Source organism: Tachypleus tridentatus, chromosome 10 (assembly GCF_004210375.1).
Source record: "Tachypleus tridentatus isolate NWPU-2018 chromosome 10, ASM421037v1, whole genome shotgun sequence".
Classification (NCBI taxonomy): domain Eukaryota; kingdom Metazoa; phylum Arthropoda; class Merostomata; order Xiphosura; family Limulidae; genus Tachypleus; species Tachypleus tridentatus.
The window spans coordinates 57322345-57348594 of NC_134834.1; the positions used below are offsets into that span (position 1 = coordinate 57322345).

The window sequence follows — 26250 nt, forward strand, 5'->3', positions numbered from 1 at the left end:
GAGCCTGTGTTGTGAAAGAGTTGATGTAAGTTTTATTAAAATTTGTTTTGGAGAAAGAATTGTAATTATTATCTCTAATTGTCAGTTTTTGGCCTCCTTTTGGAGCTTTTGTTCAGACAATGGAAATCATTAAATTTTCCAACTGTGAAAAGCTTTAGCAGCCTCCTTTTCTTTTGTATTTATGTTCTGCACATGGTCCTCGCATTCTCGTAACTTCAGTTGTACTTGAGACAGGCAAAAATGAATAAACTAATTTTGAAACAACTGAAGGTTTTTACATTTAGCAGTGTTGTGCAGTTTTTACAGTATTTTTAAAGACAAAAGATGATTATGAAATTTTTATTTTTTTAAATTTTGTGAAGGTTTCTGAATTACTGGGTTTTTTATTTTTAAAAATGTAATTAATAATTTTTTTGTACAAAATATAGTGAGATAAATATTTTTTAAATTAGTTTTTATACTCTAGATAATTATTTTATCTTTTCTCTCAGCAAAGTGGCCAAGCATATGCATAATTTGGCCTGGTGTTGTGAGGTGTGTGTGTGTGTACTTAAAATTGGTGTTGGTTCAACCATCATGTAATATGTTTGAAAAGAGTAATAAATAGCTATGACATGTAGTAATTTTGATTGCATTATATATTACAAGTTAATCGGAAAAATCAAATTTATATTTCAAAAGGTGTCATAGAAATTGTGCAATGTGTAAAAATGTCAGTAGTTTAGATTTATTAATGTTCATGAGTTATTATAATTTATTAGCAAAAACATACACCTAGTATTATATCATAATTTGGTCTTGAGGAGGTTAATAAATACTGACATAAGTGTTTTTATTAAAGAACATTCCATTTTGCAGTACTAAACCTGTTCCTGTTAAGATTCTAGTGTAATAATCACAGATATTAAAATATAGTGTTATTTATGCTGCATTAACATTTTTATGATTTGAATTTAAAATAAAATGGTGATGGTATACAGAATCATAAACAAGTGGGTAAACTGCCCTTATTTATGTTCTGATGAAAGATAAAAAATTCAAGAATAGTGTGATCAATCTTACTGAAATTTTGCAAGGTGAAATTTAAGCAAACTGTGACTTAATGTACGGCTTGAATAATATTTTGCAATTTCACATATTATATGTTACAAGCATAGAACAAATGGTCAGGGAATAACATATTTTGGTCAGGAAAATATCTGGGAAAAGTCTGGAATTTCATTCTGCTCAAGGTATGGGAACCATGTAGTTGGCTATCTTCAAGATTGTCTTGTCCTTGTCAGCCTTGATATTTATAATAAACCAAATTCAATATTTGAGGTTCATTTTAACTGGCTGCTTGATGGACAGCTGACAAATCACCTCAGAAATGTATAAACCTCTAAAAGTGCAATGGCAGATAAACAAAAAGGATCAGCAAAAAGGTAGGCTTTAAATCTTTCTACATCTGCTTTAATGATGTGTGCTTTTTGCCTGTTTCTTTCAAATTATATATATATATTAGATATTTTTCTTACATTGGCAACATTATTTTTGTGTGTGAAATCATTTAGATTGATTCTAACTTAGACAGAAATACGTATAATCTGATGAATGTTGGGGAAAATTGGGTATAAAACAATTTTTGAAATTGTGTTCAATAAGTAAGGACTTTTTGTTACAAATTGAAGACATTTCACAAATGTATTAAATGTCACATAGTCAGAAAATACTCTTCAGTCTCTAAGTGTTTACACACATAAAAGTTGAAATTGTGGAACCAGGGAATTTCAGACACAACAGAAATCTGTGTCTTACTGATCTGATGTATTATCTGCCATTACATCATCATGTCCCTTTATCAGCCAAAATTTACTGGAAAAGTATGCATGAAGTTGTTTTAAAATTGACAGAAAAGTTTGATTGATAAATAAATTCTTATCTCAATAGTTGAACTTTGTCTTAACATTCACACTTTGGTTTTACATTTAAGCATTTAGTTGATAAACTATGTATACATATTTTATATTGCATAAAAAGTTTTAAAATAGCTGTAAGTTTATAGAAATCTTTTTTTAGTATTAATAAAGTACGTTGAGGCTTGATGCTTTTATTGTATTATATAATTTTGGACCTTTGAAACATGATTCAAAGGATTAAATGTCATTGTTTTTCTTTCTTGCTTTGTTAACAACAATCTTTATTTTATTTTTAGCTGCTGAAGGTGAACCTATTGTTAGTCGAGAAACTTTAAGTAGTAGTCCTGTCATATCCAAACAAGAGGTTTCTAAGCAAAGACTACTAAACAATAACAAGTTAGAACCTGCAGCAAAGGGTAAAAGTCAAGAGTCAAATATCACCATAACTGGCATAGAAACTGAAGAGAGTCAAGATTTCCAAAGGTCTAGTCCAGAAAATAGTGGAACAGATAAAAAAAAAGAAAGGTCGAAAAGACCAGAAAAGAAGAAAGATCTTTGTGCTAAGGAGAGTAAACTATCATGTGATGGGGATTGTAAAGAAAAGTTGGAGAAAGAAAGAATTGTTAAAAAACAACCTGAAGTAAATTTACACCAATCATGCATTTCTGTTGCCTCCAGGAGCCAGAAAAAACGAAATCAGAAGAACAGTATTCCTCCTGTTGTCTCAGGTGCTACAACAACTGCCACTATTGTATCTAGTAATTATAATAAAGAAATATTTTCTAATGTTGGAGGTTCCTTTATAGCATCTTCTGAATCGAAAGTGTGTATATGTAGCAACAAAAATCAACATAAAGAATCTAATAAAGATGTAATTGTAAATGGAATGAAGAGCACCCCTGATTTAGATGATTTTGGTGTTATATCTGGTAATGCAGAAAGAGATGAGGAGAAACAGAAAAACAAGGTATCCACTATGTAAGTTATGACTTTATCTTTCAGTTTTAGTGTTTGCATCACTTCACTGAAAACCTATTTTTTTGTTGGTGGTCTTTTTATGTATTCTCAATTACAGGGAGTCCAGGACAATTTTTAGCCTTTTAGCAACCAGTAGTAAGTATCTCTGGTCAAGTGCACTGCTTTTGCTCGATTTTATTTCAAAATGTGATAAAGATAGTTTAAAATTAATGAAATTAAAGTTTTTACAGGAGTTTTATAGTATTATACAAAACATTTAGCACATACTTGTTTGTATGTTATTTTTCTTATTATTTTTGTTAAACAACGGGCGTTTTGCACTGTAGCCAAGTAATGGTGGTTTAATCTGATTAGTTATATTTTTAATGAATTTGTAGATTTTCTCTAGAAAAGCAAATGGTGGAACCTATTCAGATGTGTCACTGTCAGAAAGATCTCAGAGTCCTATAAAAACAATTTTTTTCTGTAAGAGGATTGCAAAATTTTGAATAAGTGTTCAAGACAGCTGTGATACAGTTTCATTGATGTGATAGTGATATTGTCCCTCATCACTTACCCAAGAATAGGGTTCAGTCAGAAGCTGATAATCTCAGTTATATCAACAGTAACCTTTAAAATATTTGGATAAGTGTTTGAGAGACTGTGATATGGTTTGATTGAAAAAATATTGCCTGTTGTTATTAATCCTGCTATAGAGTTCAGACAAAAGTCAATAATCAGTATTTGTTATACCAATTTAATAAAAACAGTGATTGTAATTATGGATCTTATTGAATATTAGTTCTTGTATCCATGTTTCTAAAGCCTCCTGAGGTCCAGATACCTCTCACTAAGAGTTGTCTTATTTTACTTGAATGTTGGTTGGAGGAACTCTAAGTATAGATGTTACTGTCATCACATTCTTGTTGGTGGTTCAATCAACATTCTTTCTCTCGAACCCAGGATACCCTGCTTCTGTAGTTTCTGTTGAGCATTCCATGTGTGGAAAGTTGGCATCAAACACTAAATTTTTCTGGAAACCAATCTTTCAGAGTAGTGGATGAGAATACTTCAGAATCTTATCAGCAGTGATCTTAAGCATCATACTGCACTGAAACTGCAGCAGTTACCTCTGACAAGTACATTTATATAAACAGTAACTTTGGGCATGATAGAAATAATTTTATAATGGCAAGTACGCCTTCAGATAGCCAACTTGTTAAGTTCTTTTTTAATTGCTTGTATTATAATTTTTTATTAACTTTTAATTTTTTGTTTAATTAGATATTTATGACCCTGTAGTGTACAATATTCTCTGTCACAAGTAATGGTGGTTTAAGCTAATTAGTTACATTTTTTAATGAATTTGTAGATCTTCTCTAGAAAAGCTAATGGTGGAACCCCATTCAGATGTGTCAGAAAGACCTCAGAGTCCTACAACAACAGTTTTTTCTATAAGAGGATTGTCTCCTCTTACTACATTAACTTCTCCCAAGAAAGGACATCGACGAGAAGAAGGCTGGAAAGAAGTGGTCCGTCGGTGTGTTTTGCATTTTATTTATACCATGTAATGCTGTATCCTTTTTATAAATTTAATAAACCTGTTTTTAAAGTTGTTGTTTTATAGGATGTTCTGTTAGATATTAGACTGGTTTTAAATAAGGAGTAATACATAATTTTAAAATGTTTGTCTCATGATTCCTAGTTAGTTATCGTATAACTTCAAATAAAAAAATACAAAATTTTAATTTTGTATTTGTGATAGTGATATGTGAAATTATTTCTCATATAGGTGAGACTTAACAATATATTAAGGTTGAGTACATTATATTAACCATGTCACTATGCATTCATTATTTTTTTTTACTGTTGCCTTGGACATGCAGAACAGCTTTCACTACTGACCTTTGAATTAATGGATTCACACCTGTTACGAGATACTATACATTGTTTACTGTTGCTGAGGTACTTCTTTTTGCAGGCTTTTTGGATGGTCATGATATCTTAAGTTGATTCATGTTCCTTTGTTTTCTGTGGCATTAAGCATAAGGAACATTCCCATCATGTCAATTTCAAATCTCCAATCTGAACACATCTATATGACCTTTTTCCAAGAGCAAATAAATTTTTATTAAGATTGCTCTACCTATGAATTGCCAAACAATCTCAAAATATAGTTCTTGTACAGCAGCCTTGTACATCTTCTGATTGTTGTGGGACTTACTGATTTGTATATTCACCATTGTATCAATTTAATGTACTCAAAAATTTATATATATGATTTCATTTAACAAATATTCATAAGTAGTAGGTTACCTTAATTGAAAGTAATAGATTGCCTTTCTTAAAAATAGGAACATCAGTGATCTACTGTGGTTTATTAATTACATACATAAATAGATTTTTTCTTGTGGCTTGTAAATTTTACTATACAAGTTTGAATGGAAATTAAAAAATAACATACTCTTACTTTATTACTATCTTGGTGTTTATTTAGATCCAAGAAAATATCAGTACCATCCAGTGCTATTAGCAGAGTTATTGGCAAAGGAGGCTGCAATATTAATACCATCTGTGAAGTATCTGGTGCACATATTGAAGTGGAAAAACAAAAGGGCCAGGGAGACAGAACATTAATTATCAGGTAGTGTTTTCCTGTGGTATGGTATTTAATAAAACACACTTCACATATTACAATCTTGTAAAAAGGGTAAATGTTTTAAGTATAAATTCATTGTTAAGGTGTTTTCTGTCTGAGGAGGTGCAGGTTAAATTATTTTCTGACTAAATGAAAGTGAGACTTGGCAGGACTCAAACACATAGCCCTGCTCACCTTTTAGATATTTTAGCTATATAAGCTTCTACTTTTTGAATGCTGTAAGCTTTAGTTATCACTTCACACAATGTTAATGATAAAATTCTTGACATACCCCAGTGCAATTAAATCATGTTAGCCATCTATGCATAAAAACGAATAACTATTAGATGTCAGAATATTTGAAACACACACTTCATATATCAAACTTGGTAAAAATGGGTCATTTTAAAGTGTAGATTTCATTTTTTTTATATATATTTGTGACTTATGATGAAATAAAACAACTGTAAACATAGTTCGGTATTGTACTGTTTTGTTCTAATCACATAATCACTGGCCCACGAGTCATATTTCATACAACTGATTGTGAACAACACATCATGCAGCAGCCTAGTTTATTAAACAAAAGTGTGCAATAAAATGTTATAAGGCAATAGATCTAATATTTTTATCTAGTATTTATATTATTCCATCTTATACATAAAACTTAACTATGTCTTAAACAAATAACATTTTTAAATTCTAAGAAATAAAAATTGCAATGAGACTTACCTACTCTTTTGTGGACTGTACTGGAAACAGATGTCAAAATGGCAGAGTTTTGTATGATGAACATGATGTACAAAAGCAATTACTTAAATAAAACGAACTCACCTGCAAACCCATGATTTAATTTATTACCCGTAAGTAGCAGATGTGTGTTACAGCATAACATTGACTCTGCTTAGTACATTGAAGTACATCAAAGTAGTAACACTCCTTGTTTCTTCTTGTGGTAAGTGGGGTGGTGAGCTTGCTATAATTACATGAACTTGACTGAACAAACATTTAGAATGACAAATATTTCCTGCTTGACATTTATGCTTTATTACAACTACAGGCACCATGATTATTTCTTTTAAGTTCTTTGGCTGTTTACAAAATAGAAAATTGGGAGGGTAGTTTTGAATACATTTCATTGATAGGAAACTTACACTAAAACACTATTCAGTATTTAGAAATGGTAAATAGTTCATCAAGAAAATAGTATTTTAACACTTATTTCAATGTTCTGATGATGATTTCCCATTATGTGTTTTGCATTTTTGTCTTACATTTGGCAGTGCATAATTTGGAATGTTTCTAATTTGAAAAAGCAAGTTCCAACCCACCTTTGCTCATGAAAAAAAAAAAAAGAAAGAAAAGGAGTATTGATATTTCATGACACTTTGATTTTACATTCTAAAGTAACTTATTTTTTCATTAGCAACACTGAAATAATCTTACTATTGTAACTAACTTTTTTAATGTCATATTTTCAGCTAGTATCATGATGCTCTCATTAGCCTTCTCTTCAGCACTCAGTTTGCTTTTTTCTTCCCTTGATATGGACATTTACTATCAACCATAGAATTCAACTTGAAACATCAATCAGAGAAGCTTTTTTTTTTTCTTTTGCAATGGAGCATCTTGTTTCTCTTAAGTTTTTATCTTAAGAAGGCTTATGATGTCATATGGAAGTTTGGTATTTTATGAGACATCTGTTATAGTTTACAGGGCCATTGATGCATATTTATTCATAATTCTTAATGGCTAGTACCAAATCCTTCCTGTAGAATTGTAGAATACTTCAAGGCAGTGTCTTTTAGTGTCACATTTGCTTCATCTTACCCCTAGAGATATGTAAATAAAAAATTTATTTTTTATACACACACACACACACACACACACACACACACATGTATACAAACAAATATATGAACCCTCCTTTTCGTTACTTAATCCCTAAGTCTATCCAATAAATTGATCTTACTGACCAAAGTGTTCCAATTATTCTGGTTTTGGATGTTGGTTGTTTCACAATTGTAAAGTAGAACAAAACCGAACATACGTTCGGCCAAAATTTCTCTGTTAGCGTACCGAATATACAGTTTCTATTTATGAACAGGAAAGTGAAAAATAATTGAAAGATGTGGCTTAGAACTTGATTTTTGAGTCATTTAATATAATAGCTTTTCATTTGTAGAACTGTGGCTTATAATTTTAACAGAAGTTGTGTTATAATTTGGAGTGATACAGATTTCAGTATTGATTCTAAAAACATCTCTTAACCTTCTTTGTTTAATCTTAGAAACTGGTCATATTTAAATAGGCAAGTGAAGCCCCGAAATATAAAAAAAATTAGTTAATAATAGTCCATGATCTTTTCAAAAAGAAACAACAATATAATATTGAAAGAAAGTCAATGATAACTATTAACATACAATATAGTTAACATGGCTGCAAATATTTTCCAAAAATTATGTTTTCAAATCTAAGATTAATATGATCTAAGGTCAATTCGTTTTTACTCTTATAACTGTATATAAATATATTCATGGGGGTTAAAATAAAGCTATAGATATGAATTCGACCATGAGCAAACACATTCATATCACACAGTCCTAGTGCTTTAAAACAATATGAATGTAAATTTGTAAAACGAAACAAACATCCCATGGATTCTGAATGTAAGAATTACTTCAATATGAATTATTTTTCTTTACAGATAGCAAAGGATCATCCTCCCATGTTACATATAAACACCTGTTTCTCAGTTAATAGTTAAAATATGATCTATGATTAGGAGGAAGCGTTGAATATGTTATGAAGCTCCATGTTGTTATAGACTGTTTTAAGTGTCACTCGCTCTTTCGTCATGGTCTACACTGTTGTAGTATTGTTTACTGCTTCATCATGGCCTACGCTGTTGTAGCATTATTTGCTGCTATATTATGGTCTACGCTGTTGTAATACTGTTTACTGTCTTATCATGGTCTACACTGTCGTAGTATTGTTTGCTGTTTTATTATGATGTACACTGTTGTAATATTGTTTGTGGTCTTATCATGGTCTACACTGTTGTAGTATTGTTTGCTGTCTTATCATGGTTTACACTGTCGTAGTATTGTTTGCTGTTTTTTCATGGTTTACACTGTTGTAGTATTGTTTGTTGTTTTATCATGGCCTACGTTGTTGTAGATTGTTTGCTGTTTTATCATGGTCTACATTGTTATGGTGTTGTTTGCTGTTTTATCATGGTCTACATTGTTATGGTGTTGTTTGCTATTTCATCATGATTTACGTAATTGTAGTATTATTTACTATGTCATCGTGGTCTACGGTGTTATAGTATTATTTGCTGCTTTATCATGGTATACATTGTTGTAGTATCGTTTGGTGTTTCATCATGGTTTACGCTGCTGTAATATTGTTTGCTGCTTTATTATGCTCTTCGCTGTCGAAGTATTATTTGCTGTTTTAACATGGACTACACTGTGGCAGTATTATTAGTTGATTTTTGATGTTCTACGCTGTTGTACTATTGTTTGCTATTTCATCATGGTCTAGACTGTTATAATATTGTTTACTGTTTCATCATAGTCTACACTGTTGTAGTGTTGTTTGTTGCTTCATCATGGTCTACTCTGTTGTAGTATTGTTTGTTATTTCATCATGGTGTACACTGTCGTAGTAATGTTTGCCGCTTTATTATGGTCTACGCTGTTGTATCGTTTGCTGTTTCATCATGGTCTACGTTTTTGCAGTATTGTGTGCTGTTTCATCATGATCTACACTGTTGTAGTATTGTTAACTGTTTCACCATGATCTGCGCTGTTGTATTTTTGTTTACTGCTTCACCATGGTCTACGCCGTTATAGTATTGTTTACTGGTTCATCATGGTCTACCTTGTTGTAGTATTCTTTGCTGTTTTATCATGGTCTACACTGTCGTAGTATTGTTTGCTGTTTTATCATGGTTTACGGTTATGTAATATTGTTTGCTGCTTTATCTTTGTCTATACTATCGTAGTATTGTTTGCTGTTTTATTATAGTCTGCATTGTTGTGGTGTTGTTTGTTGCTTTATTATAATGTACACTGTTGTAGTATGCTTTACTGTTCCATATGCTTTACGTTCTTGTAGTATTGTGTGCTGTTTCATCATGATCTACATTGTTGTAGTATTGTTTGCTGCTATATTATGATGTACACTTTTGTAGTATTGTTTGCTGTTTCATCATGGTTTACGTAATTGTAATATTGTTTACTATGTCATCGTGGTCTACGCTGTTGTATTACTAATTGCTTCTTTATCATGGTTATCGCTGCTTGCTGTTTTGTGATGGTCTACGCTGTTTAAGTATTGTTTGCTGTTTCATCATGCTTTACATTGTTGTCGTGTTGTTTGCTGCTTTATTATGATGTACACTCTTGTAGTATTGCTTGCTTTTTCATCATGTTTTACGTAATTGTAATATTGTTTACTATGTCGCCGTGGTCTACGCTGTTGTAGTATTATTTACTGCTTTGTCATGGTTTTCGCTACTGTAATATTGTTTGCTGTTTTATCATGGTATACACTGTTGTAGTATTATTAGCTGCTTTATTATGGTCTACATTGTTATAGTATTGTTTGTCGTTTCCTTATAATTTACTCTGCTGTAGTGTTATTTGCTCTTTCATCTTAATCTACACTACTTTACTATTTTCACGTTTCATAATGAGCATGGTCTATAATATTTCGGGTGTTTCATCATGGTTTTATACATTGCTATAATCTGCTATAAAGCTATTTGCTGTTTAGTCGTGTTTTACCTTGCTGTATTATCTCGTTGTTTCGTCATGATATACATTACTGTCATGTAGTTTGTTGTCTCGTGGAATACAATATTAATGTTTTGGTGCTAATTCGTTGTCTACTCTGTTTTTTTCTTTCAGTGTTTACGCACGGTTTACAATGATTGGTGTGTTTAACGCATACAGTATAATTGGCCTCTTTATTCATATAAAAACATATAGCTTTTCCTGATGCTTTTGCTTAAGGTAACAACAAGGCAAAGAAGCTGAAAGAACACTCTCATTATTACATAGCCGTCGCTAGTTCTTACAGCAAAAATGTCTTTCGTCTATATATCATTTTTATCATATGATTGCTATAAAATTATTCTGATATAAACATTGTGCATTGTGGAATATTCTACAAATATATATGATTACATTCCAAATGTACGCTATTGGTTTATTTGCTGAATTTTGTAATATAAAGAAATGCTCTTCTAATTTTCTGCATCTCTCAGGGAATTTTTTCCAGAGGAAAATTAAAATACGTTTGGTGGTCTCAAACGTCTTTCTTAAATGCAAAGAAAGATATTAATATTGTGCGAGTATAAAATGTCTTACAACATTGCACATTGTACTTGTTAAAACTTTTAGATGCAAATCTCAATTTCGCAGACAGTTTCAAGAACAATATACTTGAGATTTAAGAATCAAATTACGGGTTCTTAACTTACACCTGTTTTTGGTTGGTTACTAGGTCGCACGTCTCGTAGAAATTCTTTATTAGAAAGTTGTATAAATTTTTTAGTTTGGTTTGGCTACTTTTGCTTTGAATTTTGCCAACGTTACTCGAGGTCTATCCGCACTAGCTGTCTCTAATTTAGCAGGAATAGACAAGAGGGAAGGCAACTAGTCAGCACCATCATCGCCAACTCTTGAACTATTCTTTTACCAACGAATAGCGGAATTGACCTTTTCGTCATATCGCATTTCAACGGCTAAAGAGTTGATCGTGTTCCTTCACCCAGATTCAAACTCACACGTTATCACTCGAACATCCTAACCATCAGGCCATGCCAGGCTTAAAGTCCCAGTTCAAAAATGAGCCTGTTGTTATAAGCCTTGAAACATATATTTTTTGCTCGTATAGAACTGTGCCCACTGAATAACGTTAAGAATTAAATTGTAAAGAATTATATACTAAGACAAAACTCGGATAATGGTAGTAAGAATTTTAGTGTTGTTTAAGTTGTGCTAATATGATCCAAAAACGCTTACATTGTTGTTACAGGTTCCTGCTGGTCAAGCCCTCAAACTGCTCGGTGTGTACGAGGACATAGATTCAAGGTCAAAAGCAAGTTTGGGTGGACGAAACTGTAACGAAAGAAACCGAGAAAAGTACGCTAAATGCTTCAGTCAGATGGGAGAAGTACTGTTCATACCCTTTCTTACCTCTGGAAAATTTTACGTTGTAGCTCGTCGTTCTTCTTACTCCATCAGTCACATTTTCTTGTTGTCCAATCTACTTCGGGTTTTCCAGTTTCCCCTTACGGTTCGACTGATCAGCAGCGGCCAGCTAAAGCTTCCAAGCAACTTTACTGGCGTTGTGCGTCTTCAAGAGGTTAAGCAACAGGATGTGCTCCTTGCATGCACTTTCAGAAACGGTGAACCAGTTTTGGTGGAAATAGATCTTGATTCTAGTTTTTCGCTTGTTAAGAAGCGAGATGATCTTCGTTTTCAAAGCTCTGGTATTTATCAACAGATGTTAAAATTCTGTACTGAAGAAGCAGATAATTGGAAGAAGCAGATTAAAGTTACGCATCACGTGGTTAAACATCTTAAACAAGCAGCGAATAAACCGTCTTCCGATGGAAGCAACAAACGACGTAACAATAGTTTCGTAAAAGAATTTGAAACCCAATCAATAAGTATCTCCATGAACTTCGAAGACTTTGTTTCAGAGAGAGGATCTATGAAATCTAAGTCAGCCTTAGGATCTACACGATCCACCTCTTCTTCCAGGTTTAGCAATCCTTTCAGCAAACTCTGGAGCTTTCGGAAGTCGAAGACATTACAGATGATGAGAGAAGGGGAATGTGAAGAGATAGAGAAGAACTGGAGTAAAACACGTGGAAATACCAGTATCATGTCTGCTGTTGATACTCATTTGTATGAAACTTTAAACCGTAATAATCAGTCATCTTGTAGGTTAAAACGAGAATCGACAAGTGAGCTAGGCATGTTTAGGAGACCCACAAACTGTGATAATATTAATGGAGATGACGGTTATGGAACATACCAGGCTGAGGAGGACTCTTCGTATTATTCAGTCTGCTATTAAAAGATCAGATTTTGTGTGTGTGGTCAAACATTATCAGTTTGGGTAATTTCTACTAGAAGTTTAATGACACTTCTGATAATACAACTACAACACACACTTCCCTGGTGAATGTGTATTAAAAACCAATGAACCTTTGAGTTCATATATTAATGAAAACGTCACGTTCCACATGGTATTTCTTAATTTAAACATGTAGTAAAAGAGAAAGAAACTAAATAATTTGATTTTAGTCACAAGAGTATTTGCTGTGGTAAATAGTGCTTCGACCCTAAAACTGAGTAGTAGCTTCGGTGCATTTTGTTTATTCATAGTTTGTTTTATTTGGTTTGGAGTGGCCTATAATTGTTAAGGAATAAAATAAACTGATAATCGTTTCTCTACAGCGAGTATGTGCATTTCAAAATAACACAAATAACAACAATGTCAAATTCCTTAACTTTACATATCAAGTAATCCAAAGGTATAAGTTTGGTGGTTAGGACGCTTGACTCGCAACCTGCGCGTCACGGGATTGAAACCTGCCACTGACCATGATTGTTTTCCCAGCCGCTAGAAAAAGTTATAATGTTACGATCAATGGCGCTATTCCTTGGTAGAGAAGAGTAAAAGAGGGCGCTGTTGACCAGCTACCTTTTCTTCTAGTCTATCACCTCAAAATTAGGAACAGGTAGCACAGACAGACCCAGAGTAGCTTTATCTATAATTTCAACAAGCGAATTAAAAGCAGTAATAAAATTAACACCCCTGGTAGCTTAGCATTAAACTTGGGGGCTTATTACGTTCAATTCGAGGTTCGATACCCGTGGTAAGCAAAGAGCAGATAATCCACTATGTAGCTTTGCATACAATATATTAATTTTATTATTATTTAAGAGAGCAGTAAACCTTAACACTCCATCGATTCTGGCAAACAACATAATGTTTTTAAGTTTTTATTCAGAGCAAACTGTGAGCTGATGTTCTTTGATGTAACTCACATATGTGTGACATATTTTTAGGCCTTTCTGTGGCTGAATGATAAATTTGAGAGTTTCTAACATTAACAAGAGGAAATCCTCAATAGCAGCGTCTGTAATTAGATCTCAAATTGGTCAAAAAATTGAATTATAAACTAAAGGTTTGTTCCTGAAAAAAAATTAAAGCCATTTTATGAGCCACTATGTCGCGGCTAAAAATCGGGTTTCAACACCCGCGGTAGGAAAGCAATGCTAGCTCATTGAACAAAATAATAATTTTATTAATTAATGTCTATAGAACATGACAAGATTTGGTTTAAAATATACTGATGCATCAAACGGATTATTCCAAATTCGATGCTTAAGAGAGCTTTGTTGTAACTGCATTTTAAACCACTTTGGCATATAAAGAAATTATATGTAAATGTGTGTGTGTGTATGTATAATATTTACACATGTATAAACATATTTCTTGATAAAGGGTCTGTATTACGGTAAATTAAAAGACAAAAAATCTGTATTGAAATGAATCCAATATGTTTGGAAAAATGATCACTAAAGTTAATTCAACGAAGTCCAACATGGCCAGGTGGTTAAGGCGCTCAATCATAATCTGATGGTCGCGGGTTCAAATAATCGTTGCAACAAAAACGCTCGTCCTTTCAACCGTGGGGACTTTATAATGTACAGTCAATCCCACTATTCGTTGGTAAAAGAGAAGCCCAAGAACTGGCGGTGGGTGGTGATGACTAACTGCCTTTCCTCTAGTCTTATGCTGCAAAATTAGGGACGACTAGCGCAGATAGCCCTCGTGCATCTTTGCGCGAAATTTAAAACAAACAAACAAGTCAACGATTTAAATATTTATTTTCGTCATCCAGTCATTTTTGTTGCATAAATTTTAGCGAACAGTAGTTCCAACCCAAACACATTGGAATATTATTTAATTGCAATGCTGAGAGCATTCTAACAAAACATAAATTAATAAAAGATAATGACCATGTCTTGTATATATTTATCACCAAGGGGTGAAAGTATAAATACCACAAGAGACAACTTTCAAAAATAAAACACTGTCTTAAATTAAGTGAATTTTCTTCACCCCACGATCATATAAAATGTTTTAAATTTATTATTAACATAAATTTTCTGCTCATGTGCAAGTATATTTTATATTAACTTTTTACTACTGTGTAAACTTAATTTTACAAAATATAATTATTGCAAATATTTGAAAGCTTTAGATAATACGCGGAAAATTATTAGTGAAGTCATTTGTTAGTTTTGATACATACAAATAGATATATAACTTAGCAGAGCTTTTAGTAGCATGTTAAAGTACAAACTACATTTGTATAATTAATATTCCTGAACTTTCTTAAACATCCTAATCAGAGGAATTATATGTTTTATTATCCATTCATATCTAGGTCTATATGGCACTACTAAGATATTACAATTTCGCTTGATAAAACTCGAGACCAATGTTGATGAGAATATGATTTTTCCAGTTTTGAAGAACTATTCTTGTATCAATTGAGAGTTTAAGAAAGTGTCTTAATTAAATAAGTGTGGAAACACTGAAGTTGATGTGTTAAACCAGAAACAAAAACAGCATAAAGATATAACCCAAAGTGTTGAAACGACTTTAAGAAATTGTAACACGGGTAAATTGTAATTCCGATTAAAAACAAAATTGCACCTATTGTATGTGGTTCTGTGTAGAAACACACAATAGGTGCAATAAATAAATATATAAATACAAAGATCTAATAGTTAACTGTTCTTTTATTTTCCTGAAGAAGAATAGGTCTGGAAATAAGTGGTTCTTTTTGGCCCAAAGTAGAACTCGTTTAATGTGCCACTGGTTGTCCAGGAACAAAAAAAAAACACGAAGCATTTAATGGTTCTCTTATTATCACCACACAAAAAAAAAAACATTGCTAGTAAGTTTTATCTCATAATTATGAAAATTTTAATTCTCCGTGTATGCACAGTGTTACAAAAACAATTATATAATGAGAGGCCATCATCAAAGAAAGGGGGAAAATGTAAACAGGCAACAGGAATTCCTGTGGATCCTCCTCCCCCATTCCTTTAACTACTAGTTTGGGTAGAGATAACGTAAACCGGTCGTTCCAGACGAGTTGACCTTGGAGTTTGTCCAGTCATAACTGTCTCGTTGACGTCAGTTTTAGTTAGACTTAAGAGTGACGATATTAATTAAAGAGATGTTGAAACATTTTTCGTATGAGAGCAAAACTATATACAAGACGGGAAAGGGAATTAGATGAAATGATGACTTAAAGAAATATATAGAAAATAACATCAATAGAGAGCAATCGAAACATGAATACAAATAAGAATGATAATAATTAGTGGTGTGCAACTGTGAACAGTTTACAGCTTCATTTTGACACAACAGTAAGCTTGAAGGCCTATAATGTTAAGGTCAGAAGTCTTACCCCTGGGGTGGTCTAATAGTGCATATTAGTATTGTGTGGCTTTGAACATAAACAAAAATTTAATTTTGGTGTTATAGTTTTTGCTATTACTGGGGTGTGTACAAAAACAAAATGGTGTCACAGTACCATTTGTTTGTTTTAGGGGGAAAACTTCATTGGGCCAGCAGCTGTGTCCACCACGGAGAATTGAAACTCGGATTTTAACGTTTTCCGTGCGTAAACTTTCCGCTGAGGACTTGTGATTCGAAGTCACTAAACCAATAACATATTACAAACATACATTCAGAAATGTATCACAAGTTTCTTCCAACACGATGCGAATTTATCAATGTCCCAATGTTTTGAAAGCACCATTTGTCATCGGAAAAATGCAAGGAGTCAAGGGAAATTTCAGTTAGTTTGTTTGAAGTTAAGCACATAGTTACACAATGAGTTATCTGTGCTCTGCCCCCCACGGGTATCGAAACCCAGTTTCTAGCGTAGTAAATCCACAGACACACCACTATGCCACTGGGAGACGCGGAATTTTAAATAAAAGTGAAATAGAATGTATTTAAAGCAGTTATTATACATACTAAAAGCCAGTCTGTCTGTAACAGATAATTTAACAAGTCCTGTATCATTACAACTGTCAAATCTTGCGAGGAGAGTTTTGTTACGATGTACTTGATTAAGTTAGAGGAATATAAAATATTTTTTTGATAATGCAATGTTCAGTGATGAGGCTAATGTGTAACAATTTTAATAGCTATATGTTTTTAAAAACAATCAAGAGCGCAACTGAAAGTATAGTATCTCTTTAAAAAAAGAGAGAGAGAGACCCTTTTTATCCCTAGAGTATCTCACTATTATTGCTGACATGGATAGTTTACTTTCAATTTCGTGCAAAGCTACACGATGGCTATCTGCGCTAGCTGTCCCTAATATAGCACTGTAAGACTAGAAGGAAGGTAACTAGTCATCGTCACCCACCGCCAACTCTTAGGTTGCTCTTTTACCAAAGAATAGTTTTTAGGCCGTCAGGTTATAACGCCCCCACGGCTAAAAGGGCGAGCATATTTGGTGTAATGAGGATTCGAAACCCGCGATCCTCAGATTATGAGTCGAGTGCTTTATGCACCTGGCCATGCCGGGCCGACATGGATAGATGTGACCATGGCTAAAATGTTGGGAGACAAAAATACATGAAAACCTGTGTGCTCAAAATATTTCTGGCTCTGTTCCAAGTATTTCTATATTTTTTTAGGCTGCGAGATTTCCAAAACTTTTGTTGTAAAATCCTTTTTGAGAAACATTAAAACTACCTATTTTCATTTTAAATTTGTTTAATTGTTAATAATAAAGTTCCATCATACATATATTCTGTCAGTTTCAACTAGATATATCTATTAACAGACACTCATTTTAATACTCTATTTTGCTATGAATTGAAACAAATAACGGCTTATCTGTGATCTTGGAAACTGCCTTTAAAAATTTAGTCACTTTTATCTTTATCAGACCAGGAAACGTTGCTAATAATAATCATAGTCGAGTAAAAAAAAATGCTTTGAGTTTTCAGAATATTTTATTCTCGTTTACCGTACTTACTAAATCTAACTTGTGTCTTCGTGCTGAAAAACACACTATAAATCTCAAAATGAAATAATTTAACACGTAAGATATTTCATGAACTTAAATAACTTTTAAAGAAATTGTTAAAAAACACTTGCTCTCCTATTTCTGCCCCGGCATGACCAGGTGGTTAAGGCACTTGACTCGTAATCTAAGGGTCACGGGTTCGCATCCCGGTCGCACCCAACATGCTCGCCCTTTCAGCTGTGCAGGCGTTATAACGTGACAGTCAATCTCACTATTCGTTGGTAAAAGAGTAGCCCAAGAGTTGGCGGTGAGAGGTGATGACTAGCTCCCTTCCCTCTAGTCTTACACTGCTAATTTAGGGACGGCTAGCACAGATAACTCTCGTGTAGCTTTGCGCAAATTTCAAACCACTCTGATTTTTTCTTTATTCTTCAAAACCTTCCACAGAATGCTTTCTATCATTGCCATAGAAGCCCTAACTTATACAAGCTACCATACTTTCTACAAAATTATAAATTATTGATTTAACCCACTTTTTCTCTCTCTAAAATGACGCATTTAGTATATTACCTTCGCTATCCAATCATATTCCAATCTAAGCTGAATTTCATCGGTAAAGGATGTGACGTCATAAAATGAGTAAATTGCTAGAGAACCAAGAGATGGCCAATATACTATCAAGGTGTAATATTATCTTGAAAATTTTACCCTCCTTCTCATGATGGTGCTACACTCCTGCAGACATGATAACACGTCTACCATTGAAGGATTATTCAGCCACTAACGCTCGTAGTGAAATTCGCTGATTATTTGTGGAAAACAACAAGTTAATGTGTAATTAAGAATAGTATTTCCCAACTGATAAAGTAAATCAATTAATTAATTTAGAGATATAAAACTCTAACTATTTTTCTTTTACTTTTGATCACTGTTTGATAATTTATATGAACAAAAGAATAAATCTAAGAATTAACTTGGAACTAATTAATAATGCTGAGATATTTTACATTACTAGGAAAGAGAAAGCGATAAAGAAACGACTATAGTGTTTTTCTTTTTAAAAAATATCAAAATCTTAACCTAAAGGTGGAAGGCTAATCTATTAATAGATTGTATATTTTAAGTTCTATAACACTTGCATTTGTTCACAAATAAATTATTATTAACGAGAGTATTTTTTCAGCTTTTTAAAAGCCAGAAATAAGTGTTACAGTAGTTTAATAGATTTATAGTAGTCCTAACTAACTCGTATGAAACACAAACTTTATGTATTTGAATATTAGAACATCAATATTTTTAAACCTGTGGCGCAACGACGTGAAACATAATTTATTTGTTTTTTTGTTGTTAAGCACAAAGCGTACGATGGATTGATTATCTATGCTGTATCTAGCACGGGTATCATAACCCAGTTTTAGCGTTATGACCCTCCAAACATACCATTAAGCCACTGGAGAACAAGAACACTTGAACTAATAAGTATTCATAAACTTTATTAATTACATTATACAAAACATTCAAAAAATTTAAATAAACGAATGTTTAATTTAGAACAACCACTGACACAGCAGTGCATCTATACACATGTTTAAAAAATTGATTCCCAAAATTGGGTCAATAAACAATTTGAAAATATGGCAAAAATAAAAGAGTCTCGTTATACAAACTATTTTTTTTCAACTTTATAAATCATCATTAATTTACCGTTTTAAAATGTACAGTAAAAATAAACAAAAACAGCTTAGGGTTAACAAGCAATTCAGATTGTATTAAAATTGAAGTCGTTGTAGACAAAGTGGTATTCCCCGATTGCTTCACACCATCTTCAGGATAAATACGTTTTTGGGTTTAAGAATAAATAAAATGGCATATTGAAACATTATTCGCTATGGCATTCTTTTATCATTGTTTCCTGACAAACGTCCTTTATTATAAACACAAATACAAGCTATAATAACATTTTTTGAATCTTTAAAGTCCCCCCACCATATTTCTACTCGACGATATAACTCTTTACACGTAAAATCTGAGTTAGCTGAACCACACTGTCTCTCACGGCACTTACACCGTGCTACAGATATGTTTTGAGGTCGTCGCATTTCGTCGTAGTCGAAGTCCCACGTGAAAGGACATGACGAGAGACTTTCAGGTTCATTGCTCTCAAAGTCAATCGAGCAGATCGTTGAATCTGTTTCTCGGGTGTTTCTTAAGTTTGAAGAGCGTACTGTTGTTGCTGTTGTCGGATCTGTTTTTTTCTTCCGATCACCATCTCCAACGATTACCCTTTTGGGGCCTGCTCTAAGTTCTCTTTCAAATAAGCTGGAATTTGTTGTGTTTTGCGGTCCTTGAAGAACGGTCTGTGTGGTTCTTTTACCACCTAATAAACATAACGAGACAAATGTGATTCCCTGAATCAGTGAGAAACGTTTTACTGCTTGCAAGAAAGTTTGAGATTGTCCAAAATGAAACATTAGCGTTTCTTCTAAATGTTTGAACAACTTACTTAAAGGTTGAATGATATTTGCTTTTGCAGTAAATCCTGATTTTGTTATGACTCCTTTATCTGAAACTGACATTTCTTTGGAAAATATTCTTGTGTTTGGAACAAATGCTTCCAACGTAATGCACAAAGCCTTTTCTCTATGAAAAACGAACAAAAATAACAAACACAACAGCATGTTACCTTGGTGTGTCATTATCAGCTCCGTCTAGTACCATTTTGTAATTCACACAGAAATAACTAGTGACTTGGTTTTGAAGTTTGAGTTGCATACTTTTATATATGAAACATTTTCTTAATTAAACTTTCCACAATCCTAAAGGAGTTTCCTGGTGACTTACGTTTTTGCCCCATAATGCGATTTTCGCTGTAAATTACACCGTTATTACTTCAGAAGAAACAGTTACGTAAACACACTCATTCAGTTTCATAACAGTTACCCCAAAATGAGGAAACAGGTGAATAATTCACTAAGCATTTCAAGTCCTTTTCACAATAGTTTACTTGAACTAATAAAATAAATGAGAAAATGGGATATTTTTTCAGAAAAAAAATAAAATTTTAAAATTTAAGAAATAAAAGCGAAATGGAAATAAAAATAAGTATTTTAAAGAAAAAATAATCTTGTTATTTTTTGACTCAGTGTTGCAGACTTAATCTGACAACCTACACCTACAACATAGATCAAATAGTAAAGAAAGATTGATTGTTGTTCAATAATTTAGCGCAGCGGTCTGTTGCTTTCAGACACCGTGATTTACGCCTCGTTTGTTTGTTTGGAATTAAGCACAAAGCTACACAAAGAGAGCAACAAATGTGTGTATCATAAGGTCCTACAGTGGCACAGCGGCATGTCTACGGACTTACAACGCAATAAGGCCATAAATGTTTCATAAGAGTGAAAATCAAATTTTAATATACGTTATTAAAATAGCGAAAGAGCTAGTTGACGGTGAGTGTTACTTGTCAGCCTTCCCATTAGAAAGGCCCGGCATGGCCAAGTGGTTATGATGCTGGACTCGTAATCTGAGGGTCGCGGGTTCGAATCCCCATAACACAAAACATACTCGCCCTTTCGGCTGTGGAAGCGTTATAAATTGACGATCAATCTCACTAATCGTTGGTAAAAGAGAAGTTCAAGAGTTGACGGTGTGTGTGGTGATAACTAACTGCCTTCCTTCTAGTCTCACATTGCTAAATTAGGGACGGTTAACTCAGATAGCCCTCGTGTAGCGGCCCGGCATGGCCAAGCGTGTTAAGGCGTGCGACTCGTAATCAGAGGGTCGTGGGTTCGCATCCCCGTCGCGCCAAACATGCTCGCCCTTTCAGCCTTGGGGGCGCTATAAGTGACGGTCAATCCCACTATTAGTTGATAAAAGAGTAGCCCAAGAGTTGGCGATGGGTGGTGATGACTAGTTGCCTTCCCTCTAGTCTTACACTGCTAAATTAGGGATGGCTAGCACAGATAGCCCTCGAGTAGCTTTGTGCGAAATTAAAAAACAAAACAATTAAACAAGCTTTGCAAAAAATTCAAAACAAAACAAAACCCTACTGGAGCCCACGTAGGCTAGAGTTACGAAGTGTTTTATGTGTAGTAACTACAGCTCGGTGTCCGTCGGTGAGTTAGCGGTATTTTTAATAACTTACAACGCTAAAAGTTAGGGTTCGATTTATCAAAAAATAAAATTTGAGAAGCTTTGTACGATTCGAGTTTTCGTGCAGGTTTTAAATCGCTGATTTTTAGACCCAGTTTCCTACGAGTATAATTACCTAAAATATTATGCTATGTATTGAAATAAAAGATAAACGCATCTATAGCATTCCATTATAGTTAAAGACCACTCAATAACATAATAAGTAAAACTACCCTTTTACATCGCATAATAGTCAAGATTTGCTGTAACGTCCCATAACTGTTAAAAATATTGTATAACAACCCATAATAATAAAAAACTCTACAACATCACATAATAATTTTGTTGCTAAGCGACGACGTACATTGTTGATTATTGCCAAAAAATGTGCATGGAAGCGTTTTCAACAGTATAACATCCCACAATAGTTAAAAATCCATTCTATAACATCCGATAATAATTAAAAACAACTCTATAACAACCCATAATATATGAAACACTCTATAACATCTCATGATAGTTTTGTTGCTAAGCGACGTTATATATTGGTGAGCATTACCAATAAAAACAGGAGTGTGTAAGCGTTCGCGAGAGAACGATAAAAATATTAAGGTGTGCTCATAAAATAATGTCCCCGGTGAAACAACGATAAGTTTTCAGATTCACAGCGCTAAAATCGGTAGTTTAGTTTCTCTTGATGGACACAACAGATAACTCCATGTGGCTTCATTATAAGAAATCATACACACACTATCTCTCTGAAAAAATAATTAGTGATAAAAATCAGTTAGATCCACAACTTCTAAATTATAGAAAATAGATTAATTCAGAAACGATTTACGTTTTAAACTGAAACGATACTTTTACTTTAATGATAACTTTTATGCAGTTGATCCTAGGCTAAATGATCCCACACTACGTCTTTACTTTAGACTTACTATGCCAACACTCACTAAACTTACGAGGTTTCACGCTCCCCTCATGGCACCCTTCTGCTCACCGTTACTAAAATAATAATAGAAAGACAATAATCGAACTATTCCATCTGGATAAATGCACTTTAGCTTTTACGACTTCTCCTATTTCGACAAATCAAGCGTTATGTGATGTGACACATACTGGGTTTTAAATGGATTAAATTACAAACATCCAGTCTTCATGTCTCGAGGCCTCGTGCTTTGGAACTGATGTATAGTAAGCAGAGTTCGGTATCTTCAGATAGGTCAGCTTTAAACTTATAGAATAACAGCACTAAATGAAGGAGTTCGATTCCCCATGATGGGCAGAACATAGATAACTCATTTTGAAGCTTTGTGTCATATTATTATTCCTTTGAATCATTAGTTGGGTACCCTCCTTGTTATTGGTATTTTTGGCCCTTAACCAAAGAACATCTGATGAGGTTGTGCTGGCATAAAGAAAGTACCAAGTACCAACTAAAACGGTTACATATAAAGCTTAAAATAATCACATTTGGCCATTTAAGTTATTAAAATTCAACAAATATAATGTTATGTATTAAATTCATCTGGTGCTATAAATAACTGAAACAAATGCTGAATTAATTAATACTTTTCAAGGTAAGTTTTCAATATTAAAGATAAACATATTTCTTATAGATAGAAAAAGGGATCTGGTAGTACAAAATCAGGTTAGCCTCCTAAGGGTATACAGAATAAAATTAAATAAAAGCATCACAAATTTAAGAAATTTAAACTGAATGGTTTGTTGGGAAATTTAGAAGGAAATAAGAACATTGAATAGGATGTACGAAAAGCAATTGGCTGAAATTATAAAAATTAATTGTAAGGATATCCTTGAATAGATCAAAACGTTAGAATTGAAATAGGACCTAGGAGGTATGATCAAGGAAGACTAATATCTGCTGGTTATGAGATGAGTTATTAATATTTACTTTTTTCTTCAGTTTTAATTAATGAAGATTCAAACAATATTCCTCATATTAAATACTTGATAAATGGAAACCATATCAAACAATATTACTGCATTCATTCTAAGTTTGTTAAGAAAACATTGAGAAGTTTATAGAACGATAAGGCTCTTTGGCCAAATAATATTTCCCCAAGGGTTATGAAGGAGACTAAGAATTGAAAATGTCAGTCACTTCTTACTGATGTCACTCATCTTTTCAAGAAAGATGACAAGAATTGTCCCAGTAATTATAAATATAAATCTTACATCAGTTGTAAACAAGTTAGAAAAGCTTAATAAAAGATGCTTTGCAAAGCATTCTAAGAAACTTTAGAATTTTATTAGATAGTAAATTTGGCTTAGCTAAGGAATAATCTCGCCTTACAAACCTTTTGATATTCTATGAAAAAACAACCCAGTGGCAAAACGGCATGCCTGCAGAATTATAAATCGACTAAAATCAAGTTTCGATACTAGTGGTGGCTAGAGCACATTGTGTAATTTTGTGCTTAATTACAATCGAACATATCTATGAAAACGTTACTGCTTGTATAGATGAGGGTAATGGTGTAGATTTGGGCGAGTAAATTGTAAATGGGTTTCAATTGTAATAAATATATGACAATGCATATGGGTTATCACAGTTTGAATTATAAGAATAAGTTGTGTGGTAATAACTTCAGTAATGTGGTGGAAGAAAAGAATCTCTGTGCAGTGGTTGATCATTCTCTTGAATCATCCAAGCAGTGTGCTATTGCTAGTGGTAGGGCAAATAGTATTTTAACTTGTATCTACAGAAATGTTTAATACAAATCTAAAAATGTTAAAATTTTCTTGTATACATCAATGCTTAGACCACATCTGGAGTATTGTGTTCAGTTTTGGGCCCCTTACCTTAGAAATGACATTGAACAGTTGTATAAAGTTAAGAGGAGGAGTTAAGAGAAGCACAATACTGCTTGTTGCACGAGGAGAGATTAATATTTTTGAAACTGTTTTTTCTTGAAAAAAGAAGAGTTAGAGGGAATCTGATTGAGGTGTTTCAGATTGTTAAAAGAACTTATAATGCTGATGCATCATCTTTTTTCTTGCATAATTTTGTGAATGGTAAGACTAGAGAGCGCAAAGATAAATTTGGCATTGTAGAAGTCATTTTCTTCTAAGACAGTTTTAGTTTTGCTTTTCTAATAGGGTGAATATTCTTTGGAATGTGTTGCCTTCAGATGTTGTTGAGGCAGTAAATTTAAGTGAGTTTGAAAGCTATATGCATAATAAGGGTTATCTTTCAGGTTTTCTTTTTGTTTAATAGTTTTAGTTTATTTTAAAGAATAGAACAACCTAGGTGGATCAATAAGTCCCTTACTATCCCTAAACATTATGCTTTGTTATGTTAAATTTAATATTGTAAATTACTACAAGCCACATAATCTTGGCTTATCTAGTGTATGACATTTCTTCGGCTAAATATCTATAACAATAACATAAAATCAGCAAGTGATAGTTGTATTTCTCTGATTAATTCCTCACCCGTTACGTAGCTCAAGAATAAGTCTGAGGGTCTATTGCGCAAAAAAAAATGTTTCGAAACCTGCATCTGACACAGCACTAAATATAGATCAAATACATATTTCAAAAAATAATGCAAGAAGAAAAATTAATAGTATTCATCCAAGTCGACATTAAAATGTTCTAAACTTCCATTGCTAAACTTCCCTAGTTTCCTACGGTCTCCTAGATTTTTCGAGCTGAAAACTCTGGAATTAAACAGAAATACATACCAAATCAAAGTCGTGGTCCTTACAGACGTTATTGTGATTTGTAAAGATATAGGAATGAGGTAAAAGAGTAGGTAAGACGATCACAAGGTCTAACATAACCTCGAGATCCTTCTGAGTTAGTGTGAATCATATGATAGTGTTTAGGGTGCTGTAGTTATTATCAATGTAGAAGTTATTGGATGCTACAGCTGTTTCTGTTCGTGTTCCTACAATTAAAGCCTGTATATTTAGAGTTTGCATCGCCAACAAGGACAGCAAATGAGGAAATATTTAGGTTTGTATATAGTTAGTGTTAGGGTTAGTGGTCCGAGATAAGAATATACCCAGTATCGTAATTGATGAGTAAATGTACCTAGCATAAGATATATTTGTTGGAAGTAAAAATATTGGATTGTGGGACGTGATTTTGAAAGTTTCTTTTATGTAAAGTACAATACCACGTTTATGGTAACTATAGGTTTATGGATAAATTTGTAGTTGAGATGCTGGAAATTGGTCTTAGCATTGAACATTCAATAATTCTGATGATGTCAGTCTTAATAGCGTTGAATAACTGAAACAGATTGAAGTTTTATATATTCAAGACCTCCCTGTATATTGATATTAAGAAATCATATCATATAAAAGGGAAGAAAAGAGAACAGATTCACTTGAATACATAGACTTCTGTTATCCTTTTCTTGATGTCTTCAGCGAGTAACGTGGAGTTGAGAGAACCCATATCAAGATAGTAAGAACCAACTATGCCGATTTCTGTAGCAATAACTGGAACTTGACACTTATTTTAATCTCGTGAGTTTTCCCTTTGGG

General features: G+C 33.1%; 2 protein-coding genes across 4 annotated transcripts; both read left to right on the top strand.

Moving 5' to 3' along the window:
- Positions 1–2124: 2124 nt before the first annotated feature.
- On the top strand, positions 2125–12968 carry LOC143229360 (uncharacterized). 3 transcript variants are annotated; one of them, XR_013015834.1, is made up of 4 exons: positions 2125–2876; positions 4228–4387; positions 5353–5499; positions 11545–12968. XR_013015834.1 is itself a non-coding variant. In XM_076461580.1 (4 exons), exons 1-4 carry the CDS (start codon positions 2140–2142, stop codon positions 11591–11593), a joined length of 1128 nt encoding a protein of 375 aa, XP_076317695.1. In that variant the 5' UTR covers positions 2125–2139; the 3' UTR covers positions 11594–12968. The 3 variants fall into 3 exon arrangements, 2 of the variants coding, with proteins under 2 accessions (XP_076317695.1, XP_076317698.1); XM_076461580.1 differs by having other exon boundaries at positions 4228–4422; XM_076461583.1 differs by having other exon boundaries at positions 4228–4395.
- LOC143229361 (uncharacterized) lies at positions 11548–12968 on the top strand. The gene has a single exon (XM_076461584.1). It carries the CDS (start codon positions 11674–11676, stop codon positions 12592–12594), a length of 921 nt encoding a protein of 306 aa, XP_076317699.1. The 5' UTR covers positions 11548–11673; the 3' UTR covers positions 12595–12968.
- Positions 12969–26250: the final 13282 nt, after the last annotated feature.

What these genes read in the sequence shown, in the direction of transcription:
- LOC143229360 (XM_076461580.1), top strand. Translation starts at nt 2,140, where the DNA reads ATGTCATTGTTTTTCTTTCTTGCTTTGTTAACAACAATCTTTATTTTA. An exon ending in AAAAACAAGGTATCCACTAT is followed by an intron (nt 2,877 to 4,227) that starts GTAAGTTATGAC and finishes ATGAATTTGTAG; the next exon opens with ATCTTCTCTAGAAAAGCTAA. An exon ending in TTGCATTTTATTTATACCAT is followed by an intron (nt 4,423 to 5,352) that starts GTAATGCTGTAT and finishes GTGTTTATTTAG; the next exon opens with ATCCAAGAAAATATCAGTAC.
- LOC143229361 (XM_076461584.1), top strand. Translation starts at nt 11,674, where the DNA reads ATGGGAGAAGTACTGTTCATACCCTTTCTTACCTCTGGAAAATTTTAC.